At 36.3% G+C, this 27,795-nt stretch overlaps 1 protein-coding gene across 2 annotated transcripts in view; it reads right to left on the minus strand.

The window, feature by feature from the left end:
• The window catches only part of PEX7 (peroxisomal biogenesis factor 7), an 88,959-nt gene that overhangs the window by 14,190 nt on the left and 46,974 nt on the right, over nt 1-27,795 (minus strand). For both annotated transcript variants that reach the window (XM_024759106.1, XM_024759107.1), the window contains exon 9: nt 12,756-12,855. In XM_024759106.1, coding sequence (XP_024614874.1) covers nt 12,756-12,855 — 100 coding nt within the window. The remainder of the gene's footprint in view (nt 1-12,755; nt 12,856-27,795) is intronic.

Below are 27,795 nucleotides of genomic sequence, written 5' to 3' on the forward strand. Positions count from 1 at the left end.
ATGAAAAACTGAAAGTTCTAGCTTAAAGGTAACTAAATTGCATTATAAGTCCTCTGATGAAACTCTTAATCTTTTGAGAGAGGCTTTTTTCTGGCTCCTGTCTGACTCCCGTCTAGGGTTTCTTGAGGGCTGGCTGCCAAGGCCTATCTTGTGTGGCCCTCTCCCCTTGCGGTGACTGTGCATGTGGACACCACAGGGTAGGAGCCTCCAGTCTCTACATCTTCTGCAAGGATATTCAAGTAGAAAACTTATTTCTTAACCTGCAAGCCCCCACTGCAGTACATTTCATCCCTATCTCCCCTAAGTTTCCTTTAATCTGAAATCAAAACACAAACCTTTTCAATAAAACTCAAAATGAAAATTATCGACATTACAGGAAAAATGGTTTGTCAAAAAGTTTTATACTTCTTTGTTTAGTGTAAAGTTTGAAGACAGGATCAGCCTTTTTCATTATTATTTTTAAAAGCTGCTATTTCCTAGGGTAGTGGAAAATAATGAATAGGGTAAGAGTCCATATAACTTCTATTTTTAGTTATTTCAGTTTTACTTTGAACAGCACAATAGATATTGCTAAGTTTTAAGAATAAGCGCACTAATTAGAAATATGAATTTCTTGCTATACCCTAATATGTCAATTTCTTCAACACATATAATGAAGCATTCTTGAAAAACTGAATAGAAATTTATTATCTATCACTATAGCCCATCAATTTCTGAATACAGCTATAGCGTATACATCATGACATTGTTATACATGGAATGCTTGAGAGCAACTGTATTAAACAAATATTTTACCATTTCCTATGTGCAAAGTATTGGGCTAAGTTCTACAGTAGACCCAAGGGTATTAAAGAAACAAATCTAGTCAATAAGGAGTTTATAATAAAAATTTATCACTGATGGATCAAAGAAGACTTGTCATAAAACATCCTCAATAATAATGATCCTATAAATGCAAATTTTGGAAAAGGAAACATTATAATGAAAATATCAGACTTTAAATACATGTATAATTTAGAAAATGAATTTATATTCCTTAATTTATCAATTTTCTCCATTTTATTAAAATGTTTACACATGCCACTGATAAGGTAACACTTCAAATGATTTAATATGGCTGTTAATATAACAAAGAAGCCCTACAGACCCATGAAGAGATTTACTTTATTGACAAGTTTTCCATTTCCTATTTATCATTATACTCCTTTCTCTCAATTTTGTGGACAATTGCTTTTGCCCTTGGGAAACTTGTTCAAACTACTATAATTATCTGTATGACATATGACCTCTTTAGCAAAAATGAACAAGAAAAATAAGCAGAGAGATGTAAAGAGAATGAAAGAAATCACAGTCAACTCTAAATTTTGAAAAAGCAGCCCAGACATTATGTTGCAATGTATTAAATAACAGGCTAAAGAAAATACGTCTTATTTACTCAACCAGCTTCCGGAAGGAGGTGACTACAGAGAAGAACGTGGTTTATTATGTTAATCAGTATGGAGTTTAAGTAAAAGTAAGGAAAGTGCTGACTAATATACTAAAAAAAGGTCTTTTCATTCATTCATTCATTCAACATTTATTTAGTACATACATATCAGGGAGTTTGCATAAATTCACTATGTAACTCCTGACAGATGGTTGGCACTCGAATATGTACTGAAGAAAAAAAAGAGAAAGGAGAGAAGGAATAGAAGACCTTGTCCAGGACTTGGAAAGGGAGAAATACTTTGCCCAGGCAGAAGTGGAGGACAGTGAGGGAAAAAGTGGCAAACACATGGAGATCACAAATAATAAAATATAATTGGTATGAAATAGGGAGATTACATAGGATGGTTGAGAAATAAAATTAGAAAGCAACATAGATAATATTGAGTCTTGAAAGTAAGATTAACAGTTCAGACTCTACTATGGAGGTAATAAGCTGCCTCTTGAAAGTTTTCTGAGAGAACATGATGAGGATGACAATTTATCTATGTTGATTTGTAAATTAAAACTGGTATATAACTAGTATGGCAGAAAGTTAATGGTCAGATTAGTCAAAGAGCAATCACAGGAGTGACTGACCACGCGTTCCAAAAAGACAAAGGCCTGTTAGGAGGCAAATGTAATATCTTTATAAGATGAAAAAGGCCTAAAATAATGACAGCCGTAATAAAAAAAAAAAGTGTTCTGTTGCAAGAACATGATATGTCTGTTCATTTATTCTAGTCTTTTTAAAAAGTCCCTTAGTGAAGGTATATAATTTTATTTACCTAGAGTCCTGCACATTTAAAAATTTTTATTCTTCTATGTATCATACATACACACACATAGTTTTTGCCATGTAAAAGTAATTTTTGCCATTTTATTTTCTAACTGATGATTACTGGTATCCACATGGTATTCATTTTTGTATATCTTTATTGACCTTATTGAACACTTATTATTTTTAATAGGTTTAAAGTTGATGTTCTTGGATTATAACATTTGACAATAGTATGAAGTACAAATAATGATAAAATTTTCTACCTTTTAAAAATATTTATATTCCATTTTGTTTTCTCCTATTACTAATTGGCTACAATTTTTAGAACCATGTTGATTAACAGTAATAAGGGTGGCAAACCTCATCTTGTTGCTGCCTTTAATGGGGCCATTGATATATTTCAGGTCAAGGACTAACAAAATCAGACTTGCATTATGGAGAGCTCTCCCCATAAGCAGTGCTGAGAAATCAGTGGAATGATGGAAAGAGCTTAGAGACCAGTTAGGAGATTACTGCAGTCATCCATGGCAGAGATACTAATAAATGCTTATCTAAGGCAGTGGAGCTAGAATAGTATGGTCCACATTTCAGAGATATTGGTGAGGAAAAATTCATAAGCTTGATGCCCGTTTGAATTTAGGGATGCAAAGAGAAACAAGAAAACTAGGATGCTTTCTCAGGTCTCTAGTCTGGCCCCATCATGCAATCAATTGACCACATTAGGAATACTGAAGGATAAGTATATAATAACATCTATTGAGATTACACAGTAAAGGCAATTGGATAAATGGGTCAAGCATCACTAACATATAATTAAACGCCAACTGCAAGAAGAAGATGCATAAAAGTTAGAGGACTAAGACTTGTATATTGGAGAATATCTGCTTTTGGAAGGATGGTAAGGAAGAAACTGGCCTAAGAGATGGAGATATTTAGCAAACAGGTAAGGAAAACTGCTTAGCATGGTTAGCATTAAAGCAATAGGAGGGGAAGATTTTTCTTTTAAAAAAATTAACATTATATAGCTAAAAAAAGTCTGAGAAAAGGCTAACTTGGTTTTCAGGAGCTTTTACTAGTGACCTTTTGGGGCTTAATTGAATGATGAAAGGAAGACAGATGCAGGGGCTTAAAAGAGAGTGTTGATTTTGAGAAACTAAAAGCAACAGGTAAACTACTAATTCTTGATGTCTAATAATAGATGAGAAACTGAATATACTGGTAGGGAGGTAAGACAGTGGGATCAAGTGAGTTTTGAAAATAGAGAAAAGAACTGACTGATGGTCTAAAAACAAAACAAAACAAAACAAAAACCAGTGGATTATTGACCTGGACGAAGAAGCCAATGAGAAAATTAGGAACCTAATGGAAAGGGGAAAAAGAGAGATGAAACATAAATATTTTGAGGTGACAGATCTGGAAGAAGATATTCATTCTTGTCTATTTTAACAATAAGATAGGAGGTAAGGACAAATGTCCGGAGTGCTAATGATACTGCAGAAGGTTGAGGAACGATATTGTGGAGAATGGGTTACAAAATCAAAAAGGCTTCAGAGGTAGGCTGAGTAGGACCAAGAGCCCAAATGAAGTTTTTTTGAAAAGTAACTTGTTGTGTGTCAAGTCTGCTGTTTCTTAAGAAGCAATGCTCTATAGTCTAGAGAAAGAAAAATGAATAAGAGAGTAAATGACTGATTCAGGAATGGGAGCCCAGAGGCAGCAGAGGCTAAGGCGTCAAAAATTTCGGAAGCTCTTAGTGCAAGGGCAGCTCATGCAGTGCAGGGGGCAGTAGACACAGGGTTACACCAAGATCCTATGGAGCTGGGCCTGGGGAAGGTTTTATGGCTGGGGGAAAACAATCATTTGTTATACAGTTTTAAGCTAAAAATTACACAATTATGAAAGCATCAAAGAGGAAACAACAGAGACTAATGCCTGAGGACACTGGGTGCTTCTGGCACGTGTTCTTTTCAACTCTAAAGCTAGTCTGCGACAGATGCAGAAAATATCACCTCAGATTAAAGGTGAACAGGACACATATATCTTAACTACCAGTAACGCTAGCCATCTTCAAAATCTGATTTTCCAACCTCATACTGAGAATTTTAAAATATTTTATCCACTGTCAACCTATAAACCTGATATCTAAGATTGTGGGAATAGGGATTTGAATCAAAACATAAGCTGAATTTTAAAATGATACCCTAATATTTTTGCTGTTGTTTCTTTATTATTTTATTTTAATTGAGATAGAACTGCCATATTGCATCAGTTCCAGGTATACAGCATAATGATTCTATGTGTGTGTGTGTGTATATATATACACACACACACACACACACACACACACACACACACACACATATTGCTAATATTTTTTACTAAAACATCAATAAGGTCAAATATGCTTTTAAAAACACACCTACAGGGCTTCCCTGGTGGCGCAGTGGTTGAGAGTCCTCCTGCCGATGCAGGGGACACGGGTTCGTGCCCTGGTCCGGGAGGATCCCACATGCCGCGCAGCGGCTGGGCCCGTGAGCCATGGCCACTGAGCCTGCGCGTCCAGAGCCTGTGCTCCACAACGGGAGAGGCCACAACAGTGAGAGGCCCACATACCACAAAAACAAAAAACAAAAAACCACACCTACAGAACTAGTTTAAATCAGAACCAAATCTAAGCATCTTCCACTGAAACAAAATGAAAAGAAGAGTACTTATCTTTGGGAAGGAGAAAGGGGTATAAGATTTGGGAGGAAACATGAGTGGGCTTTTTGGGATACTGGTAGTGTGTTCCATACTTAACCTAAATGGTAGTTACTCAGGTATAGTTACTTCTTGATAACTTAACTGAGTTGCACACTTAAAATATGTGCCTTTTCCAATACGGGTGTTACACTTCAAATAAAAATTCCTAAAAAAGGGCTGAAAAGAAACAAGTTAATATGGTATAATAGAGATTGTTTCTAGAGTGGCAAAACCATGGGTAATCTTTTTTCTTTCTTCTAAACACAATTTCCCAATTTCATCATGGGGAAAAAAGATAAATTTATTAAACACATAGATGATATGTCTTGGAATGAACTAATAATGCCTAGTTTAAAGGGGATTTAAAAGAGAAATAACTATATTCCAAAAGGAATGTGTAATGATATATAAACCTGTACCCAGCTTATAAATACTAAACTAAATATCCATGAACATTTAAAAGAGCAGAGTTGATACTGCAGAGCACAAAGTCAGGGATTCTAAAAATACATTAATACAGAAAATCCCAATTATACAAATGGACATATTACAGGTCTAGAATCATAAGCCTAAAAACAGAAAAAAAGGTTTCCAATGCAGAGATAATGATAAGAAAGAAAAGAGAAAATGCCAGGACTATACAAATCAAGATCAGAGGGAAAAAATTCAAAGAAAATTTTTCTGAAGTGAAAGATGATTTCAGCCTGGTTAACAAGAGGGCACAGAGTATTTCTCAGCAATTACCCTTAAAGAATGACCCCAGACACTTATTTGTCAAGTTTTAAACCTTTAAAGACAAGATCTTACACTCTGTCAAAAAGAAAGAAGGTTATAATACAAGAATGTCTTTGGATCTCATTTTTCAGATCTCTAAGAATAGAGAAGCTAAAAAGAAAAATATAAAATTATAAATACAAGAAAAATCTCTTTTAAGACAGGGAATATATTAAGACATGGGAGCCCAAAAGTAACATCAGCAAAGTCTCACAGCTGTTAAGATCACCACAGAGGTGACACGTTTTTGAAAGTAGATGGAAAGGTACTTTCTAAGAGAATAAACTATGAACAAAGAGTGAAATTAAATTAACATGCAACAAGTAAACTTGAATACATATTTGTGAGAATAAAGGATAAATATTATATGTCAAAAATAACTTAAACTACCAACTATACCAACAAAAGGTTAATGTGGTAGATTTTAAATGGCTACAAATTCTTTGCAGCTACTCCCAACAAGAGGTGGAGTCTCTCTGTCACTCTCTGAATCTGAGCTGGCCTTGTAACTTGCTTTGCCACAGAAGGAATGTTGTGTGACTTCAAAGTCTAGTCCTGAAGACACCTTGCAGCTTTTGCTCTCGTCCTCCTGGAAAGCTACAATGCTAGGTGAAGAAACCTGAACTTTTCTAGAGACACATGGATCAGAAGACAACCAGTGCTACACCCTACACATCTATGTGAGGCCATCTTAGACCACCCAGTCCTGGTTAAGCCACCAGATGACCAGAGCCACATGAGACACCAACAGAGGAACTGCTTGGCTGAGCTCAGCCCAAATTGTTGACTCACAGAACTGTGAGCAAAGAAAATTGTTGTTTAAGCCAATAAATTGTGGGGGAGTTTGTTATATAGCAATAGATAACTGAGATAAAATAAGTGAGAAAAAAATAGGGAGATGCACTAAGAACTTGATTCTTACTTCCCCTAGAAAGGAGTTTAATGTTACTTGGTAAAACTATACATTGATAATAAAAATGTTTGGGTTAAAATGTGTTAATGTTAGATATGTTTTTTTAAAAAAACATACCGGTTGGGATCATGATCTTAGTTTGAAAGGAAAGTTTAAAGCCCAAGACACAGTATAAATAAAATGGAGAAGAACAGGATAAACTAATCACTGAAAATGTTATACAGAAAGTAACCAAATCCTAGAACTTGGAGTCAGAAAACCTCTTCTTCAAACCCCAAATCTGATAGGTCACTAAATCTTGACCTAGTCTTCTCAAAGTCCCTCACATATCTATCACTTTTAATGTCTTTTAACTTTGGTGTTTAGACCATTTACATTTAATATAATTGTTGAAATGGTTGGATTCAAAGGTTTCCACATATAAGATCATGTTATCTGAGAACAGATATAATTTTACTTCTTTCTTTCCAATTTAGACGCCTTTTATTTCTTTTCCTTGACTAATTGCTTTGGCTAGGACTTCCAATATTATGTTGAATAGAAGTGGTAGAAGTGAACATCCTTGTCTTATCCCTGATCTTAAAGAAAACGCTTTCAGTCTTTCACCAATGAGTATGATGTTGGCTAAGTGTGATTTTTCGATGTGGCTTTTATTATGTTGAAGTAATTGATTTTTAAAATAATCATCTCCACCATTGGCTTATTAATGATAGCTCTTTTAAAAAAATTTCTTAGAGGGCTTCCCCGGTGGTGCAGTGGTTCAGAGTCCACCTGCCGATGCAGGGGACATGGGTTCATGTCCCGGTCTGGGAACATCCCACATGCCGTGGAGCGGCTGGGCCCATGAGCCATGGCCCCTGAGTCTGCGCATCCGGAGCCTGTGCTCTGCAACGGGAGAGGCCACAACAGTGAGAGGCCCGCGTACCGCAAAAAAAAAAAAAAAAATTTCTTAGAGGTTACCATAGGGTTTACAATATACATCTTGAATTTATCACAATCTACCTTCAAATCGTATTATAGCACTTCACATGTAGTAATGCCTTTACAACAATATACTTCTAACTCCTCCCTCTCTTCCCTTGTTCTATTATTGTCCTACATTTTACTTTTGCATATATTAAAAACCTTACAATATATTGTACACAAATGTATTGAATACAATACTACTTTTGCTTTAGGCAGTTAATTATTTTTCAGAGTGATAAAATTAACTTAAACAGTGTCTTGTATATTTACTTCATTTTTGCCATTTCCAGAGTTTTTTTTCCTCTCTCCTTCTTTCCCTCCCTTCCTTCCCTTTCTTTCTTCTTCTTCCCTTTCTCTCCTTCCTTCCCTCCCTTCCCTCCTCCCTTCCTTCCTCCCTCCCTCCCTTCCTCCTTTCCTTCCTTCCTTCCTCCCTCCCTCCCTCCCTCCTTTTCTCTCTTTCCATAGTTTCATGTTTTGGTCTGGGCTTATTTCTTTGCACAGAACTTCCTTTAACATTTCTTACAGCAGAGATGTGCTCTCAGCTTTCCTTTGTCTGAAAATTTCCTTATTTTCTCTTTATATTCAAATGGTACTTTCACTGGGTATAGCATTATGGGTTCACAGTTTTTTCATTCAGTACTTTAAAAAGACATTTCATCATCTTCTGGTCTATATGATTTATGACAAGAAGTCTGCTGTAATTCTTATCTTTAGTCTTCTGGATATGTTTCTTTTTTCCTCTGTCTGCCTTTAAAATTTTCTCCTTATCTTTGTTTTTTAGCAGTTTGAATATGGGTATGCCTTGATGTTTTGATTCTTTGTTTAAATCCTGCTTGGGTTTCTCTGGACTTCTTGGATCTGTGGTTTGACAACTTCTACTATTTTGGAAAATTTTCTTTTTTCTTTTTTTTGGCCATGCCACGCAGCTTGTGGGATCTTCCCCAACGAGGGATTGAACCCAGGTCACAGTAGTGAAATCACTGAGTCCTAACCACTGGACCACCAGGGAATTCCCTGGAAATTTTTCTTTAAATGCTTCTTCCCTATTCTCTCCTTCCTTCTGGACTCCAATCTGACATTGTCCCATAGTTCCTGGATGTTCTATTCTCTTTTACTTCCCTCATTCTTGTTTTCTCCTATTGTTTCAGCTTGGGTAGTTTCTAGTGACCTATCTCTAAATTTACTGATGAGTATACTGAAGGACTGTATCCCTTGTACTGTACTTCTAAATTTTTTCCTATTTTCATTTGACTCTTTCCTATATTTTCATCTCTCTGCTGAAATCCCTCATTTGTTCACACATGTTGTTCACTTTTTCCACTATATCCCTTTTGTATAGCAGCTGTGTCTTCTTCCTGTGCTTTGTCACAGGTAAAATAGTCCTAGTGTCCCACCTCTCCTTAGAGGAAGGGGTCTGTCTCTCTTTGGATTTCAGGCTTCTTTTTTCCCTGCCACCTCAGCTCTCTGATGGGTTCACAAAGTTCCGATTTTATAGTTTATCTGCCTTTTTTCTTATTTTTACAGTGAAAAGATTTTCATCTTTTTACATCTTAGGAAAAATCAGAACTTCTTCCATTCTATCTCTCTTTTTTTTAAACAGCTTCACCAAGGTATTGAGCTGGCCAAAAAGTTCATTCAGGTATTTTAGAAACATCTTATGGAAAAACCCAAATGAACTTTTTGGCCAACCCACTATAAATTAAATACCACAAAATTCACCCATTTTAAGTGTACAATTCAATGATTTTTAGTATCATTACACAGCTGTATAACTATTACCACAATCCAGTTTTAGAACATTTCCATCACGCCCTAAAGACCCTTTGTGTTCATCTGCAGATAATTCCCATTCTCAGCTCCTTCCCCAAGTAACCACTAATCTCCTTTCTATCTTTATAGATTTGCATTTTCTGGACATTTTATATAAACAAAATTATACAATACGTAGTCTTTTGTATCTGGCTTCTTTCACTTAGCATAATACTTTGGAGATTCATCCATGTTGTAGCATTGGTATACCACATTTCGTTTATTCATTCACCAAGTTGATGGACATTTGGATTACTTCTACTTTCTGGCTACGAACATTCACATACAAGTCTTTATGTGGACATATATTTTCATTTCTTTTGAGTATATATCTAAGAGTGTAATTGCTGAGGTGTATGGTAAATTTACATTTAACTTTTTAAGAAACTGTCAAACTTTTCCAAAGTGATGGCAACGTTTTATATTCCCACCAGCAGCATGTGTGATTTTCTCCTCCTTGAACTACTATTTTCTTTGAACTTCAAAGATACCATACTTTTATAGTTTTTCTTCTACCTCACTAGTCATTCCTTCTCAATCCCCTTTGCTGGAATTCTCTTCTTTCAGGCTTCTAGTTTTTTCTGAGCCTTCTCTTCCACATATTCTCTCCAGATAATTTCACTCTGCCCCCAAACTTTTGAAGCCATTTATATGCTAAAAATTCCCATATTTGTGTCTCTAGCCCTAAACTCTTCCCTGAGGTGGACAGCCTCTATCAAACTGACTATCTCCATTTGAATGTCTAACAGAAGACATCTGAAACACAACTCTTGATTGTTCCTATTTGAATTTCCTTCCTCCTCCCCTATCTCACCTTGTTTTCCAGATCCAAATCCAAATTGGTTCTTCTGCTTTGCTCATAGCCTATTTCCAATCAAGCAGCAAATCCTACAATCACTATCTCCAAACTATTAAGTTGAACCATACGAAACATCCAGCAGTTTATTCTGAATCTTTCCATCTCTACATCTCTTAGATTTTAAGTCACCATTGTCTTTTCCCTGATTACTCCAAGATACTCCAATATGACCCCACTTCCAATCATACGTATGGTCTATTTTCCCACAACAGCCAGAATGATCTTTAAAAACACAAATCACTGGACAGCCACGTGCAAAAGAATGAAACTGGACCACTATCTTACACCATACACAAAAATTAACTCTAGGACTTCCCTGGTGGCACAGTGGTTAAGAATCCGCCTGCCAATGCAGGGTACTCGGGTTCGATTCGATCCCTGGTCAGGGAAGATTCCACATGCCACGGAGCAACTAAGCCCACGCGCCACAACTACTGAGCTTGTACTCCAGAGCCCACGGGTCACAACTACTGAGCCCATGTGGCACAACTACTGAAGCCTGCATGCTCTAGGGCCTGCGTGCCGCAATACTGAAGCCTGTGTGCCTAGAGCCCATGCTCCGCAACAAGAGAAGCCACTGCAAAAAGAAGCCCATGCACCACAACAAAGTGTAGCCCCCATTCACCACAACTGGAGAAAGCCCGGCCACAGCAACGAAGACCCAATGCAGCCAAATAATAATTATAAGCGTTGGTGAGGATGTGGAGAAAAGGGAACCTTTATACACTGTTGGTGGGAATGCAAATTGATGTAGCCACTATGGAAAAAAATATTGGAGATTCCTCAGAAAATTAAAAATAGAACTACTATGTGATCCAGGAATTACACTTCGACGTACTTAACTGAAGAAAGTGAAAACACTAATTCGACATTTGGCTCTCTCCAAGACCTGGGTGAGGAACTGCCATGTGTCACAGAGGCACATGTGCTGCCTCAGGCCACAGTCTGGGGATCATAGAGATGGGTTAACAGAAATATACAAGAAGGAAGATATCTATTTAGGGTCATTTTTTGGGTATCACTGTATTTCAATAGGTACGTTACAACTTTTTTAAACTGGGCTAGCAAACAGGTATAATTATTTTATTAAAAAGTCATCTATAATAAATGTTTTTTTCAGAAAAAGAACTAGTACATTTAAAGCACATTGTATACACATTAAAGATAATGCCATTTCACCCCTCACTATTTCAATTTGTTCTCTTCTTAGATGCTGTTAAGTCATTTTCAAACAATTATTCTAATGTTAATGAGAATATTCTAATGTCTAATGAAAACATTTTAAACTCAGAATTGTCTTGAACTCCTAAAACAAAAAGAAACCCATGGGCTTCCCTGGTGGCGCAGTGGTTGAGAATCTGCCTGCCAATGCAGGGGACACGGGTTCGAGCCCTGGTCTGGGAAGATCCCACATGCCGCGGAGCAACTAGCCCCATGAGCCACAATTACTGAGCCTGCACGTCTGGAGCCTGTGCTCCGCAACAAGAGAGGCCACAATAGTGAGAGGCCCGCGCACCGCGATGAGGAGTGGCCCCCACTTGCCACAACTAGAGAAAGCCCACACACAGAAACGAAGACCCAACACAGCAAAAATAAAAAAATAAAAAAAAAAAAAAGAAACCCATGTATTCACTTAAACTTAAGAATACAGTATTGAGAAATGTAATTTGCTTTTTGTCTAACTTCTAAAATTTATCATAAATGCATAACTTCTTAGTCATATTGTAGAATTCTCACGTATTACTTTGTTCCATTGATATGTTGTTTTCACATAGTCTGTATTATAAAGCATCTTATCACTCAACACAGTCCAGTGTTTCTGACCTGAGTTTACAATTTTCAAAACGGAAACTGCTTTTTTAAAATACCTGAAGAATATTTAAAATCTAAAATATTGACTCTGAAGTTCTCAAGAGAAAAAAAGGGGGGAAATATGAACTTTAGTAATTAAAACAGCTGCCACTCTCCTCTACTTTGTTCTTCATGTAAAGCCTCTCTTCCAACGTGGGGTGTGGAGATAAGGGTGACAGTCCTGACAGGGAAATGACCTGCCCATCATCTCAAATGCTTAGCAGGACAGCTGAATCCAGGACCACACACTCTTGACTCCCACCAACCTCTGGGGACAATCCTTCCTCATTCTATTCTCTTGTTACCCATTGGAAGAGGTCTACAATGTTAAGCACAATACTTTTGGGGAAGTTTCCTTTTCCTCTCAGACAAGTCAATCTCTCAAAAGGAGAGAGGTATGCCAAGTTTCTGGATACCTCTTCTTCCCTAGTATTTCAAATGCTCAAGTTTATACAGCAAAAAAGATCAGGTTTATTAAGTAAATGTACTTTGCCCTGCCCTAAAGGCAAGACTCTTGTTCATAAAAGCAACACATGCCACACGTAGAGCTATTTGTAAACTGTATGGGTAGAAAAAACATGCGGAGATTGATTCATTACCTGAGTAGGACTCTGAAGACTTAAATCTAAACCGCAAGTAAATTCTGTATGATGTTCCACTGTTTCAAGAAGAGGGTCAGGTTTTGAAAAGTTCCAGAATCTGTGAACATAAAGAAAAAGAAATAATTTAAATATTAAAACTACAAAAAATTTTATCTAAGAAAAAATAGATATTTAACATAGCAGATTTCATCAAAACAGGTTCAACCAATACATAAATGCAGAGCCCCACTACTAATGTACATTTAAAAATCTAATAAGGAAAAAAATGTGCTCTTTTCTACTGTATATAAAAAGACAAAAACCAAATGGAATTATTACTCAATCTACCCTTGCAAAAGTTTATTATATTCCCATTAACATACTCTGTAGGATGGAAGCTTAACACATTTTGTTTGTTTTTTTAAATAGTACGAGGACATTTGAGATGAGAGACACTAGAGTTTTTTAGCAATTTCTAAAAGCATTCATGGCTATAAAATAAGGATATTGGATTACATGAACTCTAACATTTTGTGTTTTTAAATACTACTTCATTTCTCAACAACTGACATGAAAAGATTGCAGGTTTAATTTACATTTCAACAGCAATTCAAAGTCTTTAAAAAGAATCTGTTCTCTTATGAAAATCTCTGCAATTTTGAAACTACCTTTTTTCTGAGGCACGACCTTTCTTATAGAGTCCACGTCAATGTAATTTCTAGCATAAAGAAAAACTGAAATATGTTTTCCTGGGCCAATATTAAGTATTCTATTTATCCTCTATAGACTGGGAGTGGTAATAGTTATCATAATATATCTCTGATTTCTACTGTACAGAGAAGAATTTGGCCCTATTTTCAATGCACAAAATAGTACTTTATGTCTAAAGCTTTATTTGCTCATCATCTTTATTATTTGACTCTAAACACACCACAAAAATGGCATATTCAAAATCATAGAGTCATATCCAATTCAGCTTCCCTAATGATCTACGACATGGAACACACTGAAGGTTTAGCAGATCTCTTTGAAAGAGAGTAAATACACAGAACCAACAGTCAGTTTGTTTAACCTGGTGGTAGTATTTCCCTAATAAATACAGAGTCGGTCTCATTAAGTTTGAAAAGGATTGTTGCTATGGATAATCCACTGTTGGGTACCAGAGAGACAATGAATAAATAGCTCATTTATCAGATTACTGAAATCTACACAATATTTAAAGAGAGTGATTTTACTTTTGAAAATTTTCCTGTCCAAACAAATGAGGGAACAGGCTGCAGTCTCTCTCAGAAATCATAATAGTGGTATCCACTGTCTATGCATATTTGTTCCTTTGGGTCTAGAGACAGAAATTGTACTGAAATCTAATGTTCCAGATTTTGAATAACCAAAAGTAAATATGTAATTGTGTAATTTCATTCCTGAAACATGGTTATTCACTGATTTGCATTATTTGAAACAATAATCAAATGATTTTGTATATACCCACTTTGTTCCAAAAAATATTCAAAATGGTTTTAAAATATGCATCTAATATGGCAAAAATATATAAGTAAATGAAAAGTAAGGATAGTAAAGTAAATTCAAACCTGCAATGAGACTGGTAAACAAAAATATATTCATGAAGTTGTATATACTTGACAGGGAGGACCTTGAGACGCTAAGCTTTCCATCAGCCAAAGAAGAAAGGGAGACATGATCAGGCCCTGAATTCATAGTGTCTACATCCAAATTGCTCTTGGAAATCTCAGAAGGGAATTCATCCTTGGGAGTTCACAGAGAAGAAACCCTATGCTTAGGTAATGAAGAGCATCCTCAACATCTCTTAAGGAAACACAGAGATGTTGTTTCATGGGCTGTTACTCATGAGTCAATGGCATCACCCCAAAGGGTAGTTTAGCAGTCCCTTCTATGGGAAAGTCAATTTAATCCAGGTATCAGCTCTCTGACTTCATTTGGGATTTAGATTTTATTTCAGTAGAATGGGTTACTCTTTAGACAAACCATAAAGATTGGTTTCTTTTAGAATTTTTTAGGGATAATAAAAAGCAACAAGGATTCATTTATACCCTCCTGACAAGTTCCTAGAAAACAGTTTTTATTGGTATTTTAAGCCAGTTAAAGGATAAGGCTGCACTGAGGACAGGAGAGGTGGGCCTTATGAAAATTAGGTTACCTAATAAGGACATGTGTGAAACCATCCAACTTTAGCTTGAATAAGTGTGACAGGGAAAGTCACACACGCAGGAGGGCTGAAATTCTACTCAAAAAGTCAATTTGAATTTGTGCTAATATATAACTTGATGGGCAGTCACAGCCCCACCCAGTTCCACACCACAGATTCATACCACCCTAATTTTAACATAGGAAAAACTATCAAGTATTTATCTGCATTTTGCAAAAAGAATTCATCAAACAAAACGCATGCTAAAACTCTAAGGTTAGTATTTGGTGAAGGGAGGGCTAGTCTAGTGAATGCCATAAAGGCGCCATTGGTTATGATACCACTTCATAGCTCTGATAGAAACTATGTAATATACAAAGTGTACATTATGCTGCAAAAATGACGGGAGGCTCAGTCCCAGCAGAATAGCTGGCTAGGTGCCTAGACCAGCACTCTTACTGAAAAACACCAAAATCCTACATAATACAGGAAAGCAAACACTACAAAAACTTCACAAAAGCATCAGTGAGGAACACTCAGGTAAAAACTATGGAAACACTGAAACCCAGAGGAGGACGTGGAACTGGAACCCAGCTTTTGCCTTAGAGGGTGTGTGAAATAGGGAGAACCTGAGCTTCAATTTTCTTAACCTCAAAGGGAGGAGCCAGGAAAACCAGAAAAAGCAATATTAATATGAATAATTTTCAGTAAATTAAAATGTCTTATCAAAAAATATCAAGTTGAATACAGTAAATTGCATAAGCTAAACAAGCTGAGAAAACCAAAAGCTGAGCACTATTACTATAAACTGTAACTTGTTTTTTCATCATAAATGGCCTTTTCAATAAATAACAGAAGAAATGTATGTCTTTCCTTCCTCATTCCCACCCTCCAAGGGCAACCACTGTTAACAGTTTGACATGTACACTGCCAGAATTTTTCTATCTATCTCCGTTCAAGTGCCAACAGGAAGGGGTGAACTGTAAGGAGGAGGCGAGCTTTTCTCCAGGTTTTCTCACGACTGCAATTAAGGGAGTGGGCAAGGTCTCTCCGTGCAATCTTCCCCTGGACTCCAGGGCCCCAAAAGTTCTATATATCTGAGAGCCTTCATGCACCTATCACAAGTAAAATGGGCTCCTTTTAATATGGGAGAAGTCAGGCTACATATATCATTAAGTGGTCAAATAAGGCACATTATTTTTAAGTGAAATGTTTGTTTTGGTCCAGCACATATACTACTTGGTGCCTTTTTGTCTCTTTGCTGATGAAATCACTGACTATTTAAGCTCTCTCATGGGAAGTAAATATACTGGACAGGCCTCCAATGATTAAAAATATTACAGAACTGTAGGGACATTTTTCATTTAAATTGGAGATGGAAAGAGAGAAAAATTCATCACAGTACAATGTCTTGGTTGAGTTCCTTTTTGCCTTCTGAATGCACAATTCTTGAACAAAGCAAGCATGTAGCACTGCGTCAAATAAAACACCAAAATTATTTCAAAAATTAAGCTGAAATTACTTTTTACTTGATTAAAATGTAATTTGAAATCTCTATACCAATGCTTTTGAAATTAAGCCTACAGGTGAATTCAGCAGAGGGTTTAAAATATTTTTCAAAGTTCTTCCTTTTTCTTTCCTGTTTTCAACTTGAGTTAGTTATTAACTCTTTGTGAGTCTTTCCTAACTACAAGAAAATGATGGGGAAATGTTTTGGCAACTTTTCAATGCCTTGCATGTACATTAATTTAAATTAGTTATTAATTAGTAATCAGATAGTAATTGTGAGGTTTTTGTTTTCACACTGCTCATAATTTAATTTTTCAGGGACCAGAAGGCATTTTAGGTCCTTTATTAGTAACTCATAGTCATCTAGTGCTTTTGAAATTTTAAGCAAATTGCACCATTGTAATTCCCTCTGTTTGTACTATTTGGGTCCAGCATTCTCTAGAGTGATGAGCAAAAATGTAACAATTTCTTTTCTCATTATTTAATTACTTATTCATTCAACAATTTATAAGCCCTAGAATGTGTGAGGTATAAGCACCAAAAGCAAGAGAGACCTGGCCTCAGCCCTTCCACAGCTCACAGTCCAGTGGAGTAGACTGACACTTTTTTTTTAATCACAAAAACACAAATGTAATTGCAATTGACAAATGCCCCAAAAGACAATGCAGAGGGATGTAAGAATGAACTCCCAAGGAAGTGACACTGAGCTGAAATCTGAAGGTTGAGGAGTTAGCCAGGTGGAAAGCAGAGAAAGCAGCTTGGATTTAAGGCGGTAACAGTGAAGATTAAGAAAGGTTCATGGATTGGAGATAAATTTAGGCAGAAGAATTAATAGGACAGAAGAAATCAAGAATGATTCCCATGTTTCTGTCTTCTATCATAATACTTACAATGCTTCCATGCATTTATTTATTTATAGATCTATTTTCCTCTAATAGGCACCAAGCTCCTTGAATTCAAGGACAGTATCTTATTTGTATCTCTTACATGTATAAAAGTATCTGTCTGACACATGGACACCCAAAGAATATTTCATGAAAGGATGAATAAAAAAATTAAGTGAGGATATTAAGGACAAGATAGATAACTAAGGCCAACCTCACAATAAGGTAACTTTTAAATCACCTTTTGATGTGGTTCCCAAATGATGGACCAAAAACTCCTTATACCAGACATTCAGAAAATACACATTCCCCAGCCTTGCTGAGGAATTTTTTCCTGAAAATTCCAGTTGACTGGGTCTGAAAGGAATCCAGAAAGCTTTTCACAGGAAATGTTGATGCTCAACCAGCTAGGTTTGGGAATCACCATCCAAAGCAGTACTTCGCAAACTTAAATTATTTCAAGATACAGATCTGATAAATTCCCATCAGAAACAGTAGTGATTTCAGGCAGAAGGTGAGGCCAATAGGGCAGTGGTTCTCAACCTTGACTATACTGGAATCAACCGAGAAACTTTAAAAAAATACTGACCTTGAGCACTATTCCTAGAAATCCTGATTTAATTGGCCTGGGGTACTCTGGGAGGTGCAAACATTCTCCAGGTGATCGTAATGTGCAGCCCAGGTTGAGAGTCTGACCCCCGTGGGGTGCATTACCCATTAATTGGGAATCACTGATCTCAAACTTAAGTTTGGCTCTCAAACTTAAGTTTGCATTAGAGTCACCTGGAGGGCTTGTTAAAACCAGATGCAGAAGTTCTGGAGTGTGGCTTGAGAATTTGCTTCAGAAACAAGTTCCCAGGTGAAGCTGATATTGCTGGTCTTAAGCCCACACTTTGAGAATCACTGATTACTGGTGGTAACAAATTACTGGGAAGAATTTATTAATAACCTGTCAGTGTATTAACAGCTGTTAGTTCCAGCTTACCAATAATAAAGAACAAAGATGATCCAAAACTGACTCCTTCACTTTACCCAATCCATCCTCAGCAACAGACTGACAGTTTACACAGTGCTTTCTCATTCTCTTGTACTGCTTTTGATCAGCACAAAAACTTATCAAGGTAGATATACAGGGTATAATTATTCTCACTTCAGAGATGAGGAGAATATGGTCAAAGAAATTAAGCAATTCATGGTGACACAGCTAATTAACGACAGCCCCAAGGCACGAGACACTACTGGCTTCAAGTCCAGTACATTCTACTGAAAGATGCTCCCATTCCCTTTTTCTCTAGGCCTGGGCCATGCCAGGGAATCTGGAATACAGCTGGGAAGGATCTGGGACTCTTCAGGTGGTTTTGATTAACATCCTGAAAATTCAAATGAACTGGACCAAGTCAGGCTTCCCCCAAACTCCTCAAACTCCATAGAAAATTTCATAAACCAAAGCCCACACCAAAACTCCATTAGCCTGCCAATTTACATTCAAAACCAATACCCCAAGGAATTCATGAATTAGAATAAACCTGCATTCCCATGGCAAGAAGCATAGGAATTTTCCTTTCTCTCTTCTAATATTTTTGTATGTGCACTTACTGCATCCTCTCATCTACCTTGCTGTCTCTTCCTAACCTGGGTATCACTCAACTGATCAGCTCTTTTTGTAACCTCAGAGATTCCCGTCCTTTTGAAGTCACAAGCCCCTGAGTAGAACACATGAAATCATGGCCTTATTATTTTATCATCTGTATCACTTTTGGAGGGGATTAAAAAAATAGAAATTGTAGACTATCGAAACAATTTTTTAAAGAGGTAAACTTTCATTAATTAATTCAAAAATGCTTATTGAGTGCTAATGCTCATTTAAATGATTAGACTGGAGAGTTATTTGTGGTTTTTTTTGTTTTTGGAACTGGTAATAACAAAAATAAAGTTTAAAACAGAAAAATATTAATTGCCTGCTAAATGAAGAATATATGATTACTTTTGAAGAATTACTTAACAATTTTCACAGATGACTTTTAGAACACTGAATTACAGATATCCGGAAACCATACCATATTTACAAACTTTCAGGGTTAAATATGATAAAATTCTAGACTTAAGCTTCTTTCTCTAAATGAATTAATAATAATATGTCAATTAAGATTTTAATTAGATCAGTATTTCAGATGGGCTGACTCTACTTCATCACAATAAACATTAAGCCCAGGAACCATACGCCACAAGGCCTAGAGTACTTTGACAAATTAAAGAAAACCATTAAAGGAAGGCTTGTTCTGAAAGTATTTATGGCTGCGATCCATAGGGATGCAGATGACTTTCTGAAGAATGCCACACCTCAACAAGAGGAGATAAAGGAAAAAAGAAAAACTCACACTGGGTTTGTTTACTGCTTACTGGTACAAATTGAAGAACCATGAAATAATTTCGCAGTAAAGTTCCAAACAAATATCTGACTAAAAAAGAAACTAAAACAGAAATGGTAACAACGCTATCTACTCATGAAGTAGTTATCAGTATCTCAGGGATAAGAATAGTCTATGTACATCTCAACTGTAACTGGTGCCAACATGTGAGCACCTGGAGCAGAAGAGCATTTCACAGAAGTACAGACGATAACGTGATTAACACGATCAGATGAGGCTGCAGTGGAACCTCACTCCACACCTCAGTGCTGAAGAACATTAAACTCACAGCAGCCGCCTGCCTGTGCTCTGGTCATTGATTAGCTCTATAACCATGAAATACTTAATGTCTTCACCTCAGCAGCTAAGCATTTGTGAATAAACCCACTCGGGTTTATCAGGCCGTGAAATGTCTGCACAGATTACAAGGATCTCCTTTGTCGAACAAATCTCTCCTCAGAGGGGGATGGATACAGTGAAGGGGGTGAGGGGAAGAAGACAGACATGAATAAGGGTGGGACAGAGAAAAACAGAGACAGAGCAGACCAAGTAATTCTGTTTCTTTTCCGGTGATTGGACATGAAAGCTTAAGGGAAAAAAAGAGGAATGATGAAGCAGGCATTTGGAGTAAAGCAGTTTCAGTAGTTTCCTTAGGTTCTGCTACACTCCTAGCCTTGGACTCTGAGGGATCCCATATGTTGAGAAATATTCCCCTTTTCTATTGAAGCTAGTTCAAGATGGTTACTGTTTTACACACACATGCACGCACACACACACACACACACGATCTAATAGTGAAGAAAGAAAAGGGACGATGCTGAATTTTGTTTAAGATGAAAACAGATTAATTGTTTTTTATTCTCCGTATAGTTCATTCTATTAGGTCAAATCTCTAAGAATTCAGTTTTAGAACGTTTAGTATTCCCACATTCTACACTGGGGTTTCAGGACAGCCCTCAAGGATGAATTATTTATCCCTGAGTTCTCAGGGGACAGAGTAAACGACTAAGAGCTGACAGGTAGTACCCCACTGATCTAAATAAAGAGACTGACTATGCATGCAAGTCACTAAGAGAGGAAAACAGTGAGGTTCCCTGCTCTATAACTTTTTTCTTAAAAACCATAATTGCACAGATTAGAGTCCATTACTTCTACAAGGTTCATGACAAAGAGCAGTTCACCTCAAAGGCAATCACTTTCAATTCGTTCAGCTGTTTCTTCTGATATTTTAGTCCGTATTTTCTAAATAATACACACACAGAATTCACTGATTATTTTCATTTTCAGATTTTATCTTCTGACTTCCTACTATGGAAGATGAGGCAAAGCAACACTTACATTAGATGTTGTACAAATATATACAACAAAATCCACTCAGTTGCCTTTTGACACTGCACAACACACTTTTAAAATTATAATGCAAATTAACTGACAAAATCCATAAAATTTCTGTTGGAACTAATCAGCACAATTCAGAGTTCAAAGCGGTGACTCCTACTGCATTAAGCTAAGGCTTAACATTCCTCACTCCTTTACTTATTTATTTATTTTTTTTTTAATTTATACAGTATCCCAGAGTGGCCTTTTTTTTTTTAAACATCTTTATTGGAGTATAATTGCTTTACAATGTTGTGTTAGTTTCTGCTGTATAACAAAGTGAATCTGCTATATGTATACATATATCCCCATATACCCTCCCCCTTGCATCTCCCTCCCACCCTCCCTATCCCACCCCTCTAAATGGTCACACAGCACCGAGCTGATCTCCCTGTGCTATGCGGCTGCTTCCCACTGTCTATCTATTTTACATTTGGTAGTGTATATATGTCGGTGCTACTCTCTCCCTTCGTCCCAGCTTACCCTTCCCCCTCCCCGTGTCCTCAAGTCCATTCTCTACAACTGCATCTTTGTTCCTGTCCTGCCCCTAGGTTCTTCAGAACCATTTTTTTTTTTTTAGATTCCATATATGTGTGTTAGCATACGGTATTTGTTTTTCTCTTTTTGACTTACTTCACTCTGTATGACAGACTCTAGGTCCATCCACCTCACTACAAATAACTCAAATTCATTTCTTTTTATGGCTGAGTACTATTCCATTGTATATATGTGCCACATCTTCTTTATCCATTCATCTGTCGATGGACACTTAGGTTGCTTCCATGTCCTGACTATTGTAAATAGTGCTGCAATGAACATTGTGGTACATGACTCTTTTTGAATCATGGTTTTCTCAGGGTATATGCCCAGTAGTGGGACTCCTGGGTCATATGGTAGTTCTGTTTTCAATTTTTTAAGGAACCTCCATACTGTTCTCCATAGTGGCTATATCAATTTACATTCCCACTAACAGTGCAAGAGGGTTCCCTTTTCTCCACACCCTCTCCAGCATTTATTGTTTGTAGATTCTTTGATGATGGCCATTCTGACCAGCGTCCTCACTCCTTTTAGATCTATTTCTTCATGTGCTTGCATTAGGTTTTGAATTAGACATGGATTTGATGTGATTCTTAAAGAAAAATGTTAGTACTAAATAATTCTGAAAAACATTCTGCAGTTATCAATCAAAGTATTTAAAATCCAAAGTCTTACACATTTTTTCTAATTAATGTGTATTGTTTCATTTTATAGGAAATTATTTTCATTTTTCACCTGGCATTTAACTAGCAAAGTTAAGTTTCACTTCATCAAAAGATATTTCCAGTATGAGAATAATTACCTTAAGAATTTTCTAATTTAAACAAGTCAAATGGAAAAAATCTTTGGGGACATATCAACGGACTTGGGAGTTACTGGTTCATACCTACAAATATCTTAAGCATTACGAATATAAAGCTTAAAGAGATTTAACAGTAAAGTGCATATTACAATTGACTGTAGAAAAAAATAAAACATCTTTCTGTAACTTTAGTTAACAATCAGGATACCAATAAAAGATTCCAAGTTTTGTTCAACAGTAAAATTTTGCAATCTAGCCATTACTGAGTTAAATACAAGAGAACAGCAAGTTTTCTCCTTGAAAAATATCATTTTCTTATCTCAATAGGACTTTCTGTTTTAAATTTGGTTTTATTACTTACTACTTCAAACATAAAGTGAAAACCTCATTTAAATACAATCTTTTGCAGGCTTTTAAGATCAGAGTGACCAAAGGATATCATATATTTTCATATAATTTAAATTCACTTATATTTATAAACAATTATTTAGTGCATCCATGCCCCGGATGCCAGGGACAAAACAAGGAAACAGATAAGTCCTACCCTGTAATCAGGCAACATGCTTTATTAACATAAAATATATTTGGTACTAAAATATCCTTGCAAGAATTAAACAAAGGTGTGAATGCAAATATTCACACTATTAAAAAGGAAACCAAAGACAACTACATTAAGATGCTTTCTTAATATCAGTGATGAAGTTTAGTGAACCTTTGCTACAAAGCAAAAAATGTGATAGAGTTACAAAGACATTTGTATCTAAGATGTCTGAAAGGTATGGAACATTAAACAACTCTTGGATCATTTTAAGAATACAGTCGTAGTTCCTACAAATATTAACAGTTAGTATCATATCATTAGCCACACAATTTCTTGTGGTTTGAAGAACAAATGTAGAGGAATTAAAAGCAACTATCTTAAAAGATGAAGTAAAATGATCATTTGAAGCCTGCACAGGAGCTCACATTCAGCCACATTTCTTAACTATTTACTTTAACTGACCTTTTTTTGTGAGTAAGGGGGACTAGGTAAAGTTGAAATGAAAGGTTTGTGAGACAGAGTACATATTCAGCTATACTATCTGTTTACTTTGGCTGACCTTTTTTTATGGATAAGGGGAAGAAAAAGAAGTATCTGCTAGTGGAAATCTCTGTGCTAATAATCATAAGGATCAAAAAAAGCCCATCATGCACACCAAAGTAAAGACACTTACTGTATAAAGGCAAATCCCACGAGAGTAAATGTGACAAAGATAAAAGGTATTTCTTTGTCTGCTGCTTTGTTAGGCTTCTAAATTTACCACAATCCACCTAAAGGCCATTTTCACACTTATGCAACATAATAAAGCTATTTATCTTATTTTACAATTAAACATTATAATTAAATATCACATTTAATAATTAACTTAAAGGTATTGATAGTAAGAAACATTTTCAGCATCTTATTTTACATGAGCAAATACAGCTTATTTTTCTCTCAAATGTTTTTTTTTTTTTTTTTTTTTTTTTTTTGCGGTATGTGGGCCTCTCACTGTTGTGGCCTCTCCCGTTGCGGAGCACAGGCTCCGGACGTGCAGGCTCAGCGGCCATGGCTCAGGGGCCCAGCCGCTCCGCGGCATGTGGGATCTTCCCGGACCGGGGCACGAACCTGTGTCCCCTGCATCGGCAGGCGGACTCTCAACCACTGCGCCACCAGGGAAGCCCTCTCAAATGTTTTTATTTTGAATTACCAACACACAGAAAAATTCAAAGAGTAATATACTGAACATCCATATACCCTTCATCTAGATTTACCAGTTGTTAAAATTTTGCCACATTTGCTTTATCTTTCTCTCTCTACACATACGTATATAAAATACTATCTGCTGAGCTATCTAAAAATAAACTACAGACAACATGACTTGAGTCTTTTAGTGATTCTGCTTGTTTTCAGCAATTTCGATCAGAAATATGAGCCCTAGGCTTACAAGATGTTTTCAGGTATCAAGTAACATAAAAAGACTGGAAATAGAAGATCTAGGTTCAAGTTGACTCTATGTGACATCAGCCAGTCTTTCTCTCTCTCTGAGTCAACTGTCCTCTGGATAAAACGAGCACACGCCCCACAGCAGTGTTGTGTGAAAATATAAGTTAGACCCAGATAACCAAAACTAAGAAGTTAAATGTAAGAACAGATATTGATGTGGAAGGATTTTCAGCATAATAAAGACTCATCTTCTCTTGGCCCTATCCCACTCAGTGTTCCGACTGCCTGAAATCCAATCCAATCGGGGCACTTCTGACACTGGAGGAAGGGGAGCCAATTCCTAACTGTAGGGACTATCATTGCCATTGCAGGACCTTATGCCTGGTCCCTGCCCACCAAATACCAGTATTGTCTTCTACCATTGCCACAAAATCAAATATGTCCCCACTAAGAATTACTGAAGGTGTAACTTAAAGTGTAAGTGTAACTAGGAAAACATACACGTTAAGCCTTAAGCCCTTTTACCTCCATATAAATAAATGGGTAAGAATGTTCTTCTAGAAGCCCATGGAGACAATGTGAAAGTTCTAGAAATCTAAGATGCCCTGAAGAGAAAAAACATTCTGCCAAGGGGGCAGAAAGCCCCTGAAAGGAGAGGAGATAGAGAATGCGTAAGTAAAGTTTACGTGGTGTATACCTTTCCTTTCTAGACATTTTTCAATGAAAATGTAGATATATGCACATATAATTACAGAAGTTTTAAAAAAATCAATAATTATTAAGATAGCAAGCATCTAGGTCTAGGGCCAGTCCCAGCAGAGTGCTGGAGCCAGCTCATACTGGCTTGTGAGAGCTGGATGCACACATCTCTTCCCGACCCCATGCTTACTGACATCATATCACACAGGTAGCTTGATACTGCCCTGGTGGGGGTATTGACACCACTGAACTCCTATCTCAAACACTACACATCAGGCTCCCCCCACCCACCTAAAGAGCTGGTTGTTAAATATCTATCAGCACACCACTGGTCAGCCCTCACTGTGTTTTATGTTGAATAATAAATTGTTAGTAAACTCAAAAGGTGTCATTATCAGGTCTACACACAAGAGAAGCATTGATAAAATACTCTTACCTTGTATTTATATTTTTAGAACTCAGAGCTAGAACTATGAATGTAAAAGTTATGTATTGGAGAACATGTTGACAAAAAGTTTCACACTGTCACTAAGAAACTGAACTCCAAGGAGGCAGGGGCCAACAAAAGGCCAGGTTGAGGCTGCCTGTTTTGTTGTCGTAAAATAAAAATTATCTTACCCTTGAAGACTAGAGCTGAAATGGGCCTCAACCCCAGAGATGCTCTTCTGTCACTATCCATTCTGGCGATAATAATAATGACTATAGTGGCAAACACTTGTATAGCATTTACAATGTGCCAGAATTTGTGTATCTTAACTCACCTAATCCTCACAGTAATCTTAATGCAGTAGGTACTATCGCTATCTCCATTTTGCAGATGAGGACATTGAGCCACACAGTTTTAAAATAACTTGTTCAAGCTTATACAGAGAGTTAAAGGCAGTCTGGCTTCATAGTCTGTGGCCCTAACTCCTGTTACCCGGGAATGTGCCAACCCAGAGTTAGTCCCTTCAACATGTATCTCTCATTACCCCACATCTATTTTTGTGACTACATATCTCCCACTACGTCAACACAACTGACATGCTCGGGGTTCCTTTGTGTGCTTCTATTTCTCTTTAAGCCTTTGCTTTTATCATTTCCTCAGCAAGATATTCCAAACTGTCTACCACAATGGCTGACAGATAACAGCCATTCTGTAAAATATGCCTGAATTTTAAAGCAGAGTACAGCTGTATCATTTTAGATCCAAAAAAGGAGCTTAACAGTTGAGTTGGAAACATTAAAATTGCTGGTATGGGCAAAGAGTTTCAAATCATACAAACTGTAGATGAGTACAGTTTGAAAACACTGGAATTAAAATTCACTTCATATTTTTCTTGCCAAAAAAAATCTGTAAGTCTAAAAAAAAAAAGCCTGCTATTTGGTTTATTATTACCAAAGACCACTGATTTTAAAATGTTTTAAAGGTTAGAATATTTATAAAAGTATCATGAAACAGAAGAGTGTTACTCTGTTTGAGGCTAAACTAATCGTTTTAGCTTTAGCAATTTATGAAAGCTATATCTTTATCTGAGAAATATTTGCTACAACACGGAAGAGACAAAATGTTCTTCCTAATGAAGAAACATAATTATAGCTTTTATTTTTGTTTGGCTGTCATATATACCTGGTTTGTTGATTTCTGCCTGTGTTTATGAAATGATCTACTCGGTATAAAATCAAACACTAGCATTTAGAACTCAAACCATACTTAGGTGTGGCTGGTACAGCAAACACGGCTTGATAGAAGAAGCAGTAACCTAATGGAAAGTACATCGGAAGAAAGATAATGTGCTAAAATCTATGATGATAACATTCATAAAAGAATGGAAATAATCCACTCTGAAATATTTTAAATTTAGTACTATCTTCAGTGAAGTTTAGAAAGAACCAACGTGTATTTTTACAGAATATATTGCCCATCAACTGAAGAGAGTTCTGGTATTTTTTTCCAAAAGGTTGGAATTTTTATTGAACCTAAACCATACAAAATAATTTCAAATATGTTGTATACATTACTTTCTAGATCTTTATTACTTACTTGATGAAGCATAATGAACTACTATACAGGTAAAGGACTTAAAGATTTTCCCTATTAGATATGATAATAGATCCATGTAAAAAAATATGGAACTTGCAATTTATAAAACTAAAATATCCATCATAGTGTCGGTTTTGATATAATGCCCACCATATAAACTATTTTAAAAGCTTAAAAAAATAAACAAAATATAAATTAGCAAGTAAATGAAAACTTATATTTGAAGAGTTTACGTTACAAAAACTAGCCATACAGAATCTAGAGTGATAGCTGTATAATTATCAGTGCTAAAAATTAAACAGGTTACTGTTGGTCTTATGTCTCAAATCATTTTTGTTTTAAAATAATTTTTCTGCCACTAAAAATATCATCAATCCACTGAGATTTAAAATTCTTCAGAGGATAAATTTAACTCATATCACATGGTGTAAAAATCTACCCAAAATGCACCTTTTCTGACCTTTCTAATGAGTGGTCACCACACAAAAGTAATGAGAGACTAAACTCACACAAGGCATTAGTACAATTAAAAGTCATATTTTCAACATGTGATGAGAGGTACAAATATGCATACATACACACATACATTCAAAAATTAAAGTTTTTCAAATCATTTTGCTTTCTTTTCTCTATTCATTTCCCTTTGCATAAGAAAGTCTTTGATAATACTACATTGGAATATATGATTA

The sequence above is a fragment of the Neophocaena asiaeorientalis genome, unplaced genomic scaffold (genome assembly GCF_003031525.2).
Source record: "Neophocaena asiaeorientalis asiaeorientalis breed wild unplaced genomic scaffold, Neophocaena_asiaeorientalis_V1.1 scaffold5, whole genome shotgun sequence".
NCBI classification, from domain to species: domain Eukaryota; kingdom Metazoa; phylum Chordata; class Mammalia; order Artiodactyla; family Phocoenidae; genus Neophocaena; species Neophocaena asiaeorientalis.